Source organism: Terrapene carolina, unplaced genomic scaffold, assembly GCF_002925995.2.
Source record: "Terrapene carolina triunguis isolate 2854851 unplaced genomic scaffold, T_m_triunguis-2.0 Scaffold49154, whole genome shotgun sequence".
Lineage (NCBI taxonomy): Eukaryota > Metazoa > Chordata > Testudines > Emydidae > Terrapene > Terrapene triunguis.
Genome location: NW_020713505.1, coordinates 1 through 1,084, shown reverse-complemented (window position 1 = coordinate 1,084; position 1,084 = coordinate 1). Strand labels below are relative to the sequence as shown.

The 1,084-nt window shown below is 70.4% G+C and overlaps 1 protein-coding gene across 1 annotated transcript; it reads right to left on the bottom strand.

Moving 5' to 3' along the window:
• Positions 1 to 420: 420 nt before the first annotated feature.
• LOC113405700 (protein patched homolog 2-like) lies at positions 421 to 943 on the bottom strand (the record flags this gene model as incomplete). Its single annotated transcript, XM_026646932.1, has 2 exons — positions 421 to 601; positions 801 to 943. Coding segments are annotated over 2 exons (324 nt in total), but the record flags the coding sequence as incomplete, so codon positions are not given.
• Positions 944 to 1,084: the final 141 nt, after the last annotated feature.

The window sequence follows — 1,084 nt, the reverse complement described above, 5'->3', positions numbered from 1 at the left end:
AAGGGGAACTGGGCGAACTCCAGGGGCTGGGCTGCGGGGACTGGGGGGAGGGGGCAGCGAGGGTCAGGCAGGGGGACGCCACGGCCCCTGCCCTCCCGACACTGCCCCCTTCCTCTCCCACGCCGGCGCCCGGGCCAGCTCAGATGGGTGGGCAACACTGGAACGGGGAGCTCAGTACAACTAGGGTGCCAGCTGGCGTGTCTGGCTGGACCCTGTGTGGTGCGCTGGCGCATGGGGGTGGCAGGACCCTGTGTGGCATGCGGGGGGTGCCCGGCTGGACACTGCATGGCAAGCTGGCGCATGGGGGTGTGCCCAGCAGGACCCCGTGGGGCGTGTGGGGTGTCTGGTAGGACGCGTGCTGGTGCGTGCCCAGCCTGTATCTGCCCCTGCGTGCCCAGGCGTGCCCGCGACTGCACTCACTTCGCAGGTTCTCGCCAGTGGCATCGTACTTGTCGTGGATCCACTCGGGCGGCGGGGGGTAGAAGTTGGCGTGGGAGGCGGCGACGCCCAGTGGGTCGTTGCTCACCCACACGGTCAGGCAGATGTAGAAGGTCTCCGGGGGGATGATGCCGTTCTCGTCCACCAGGCGGCGCGTGGTGAGCTGCGGGGAGCAGACGGGCATGGGGTGAGCTGCGGGGGCCGGAGGGTCTGGCCGGCTCAGAGGCGAGTTCAAGGCCAGGCCAGGCACTCGGGCAGGGCACAGGGTGAGCTGCGGGGGCCGGAGGCCCAGGCCGGCTCAGAGGCGAGTTCAAGGCCAGGCCAGGCTCTCGGGCAGGGCCGGGCACAGGGCCGGCTCACACCTGGTTGTAGTTGAATGGCTCCTTCTTGTCGCCCGTCTGGATGAGCAGCTTGTAGGCCAGCGCGCCGTCCTCGGAGCCGTTCCGGTAGCTGTCACGGGTGATGCGCCCGGCCTGCCACTCCTTGTCAAAGACGGCCTGCAGGCCTGGGGACAGAGCGCGGGAGTTACGGGGACGGACGGAGACCTCCCAGGGGCACGCAGGGCAGGTGAGGGCAGGCGGGGACCAGCGGGGCAGGCTGGGGCAGGCGGAGGCTGGCATGGGCACACAGGGCAGATGGAGGCTGG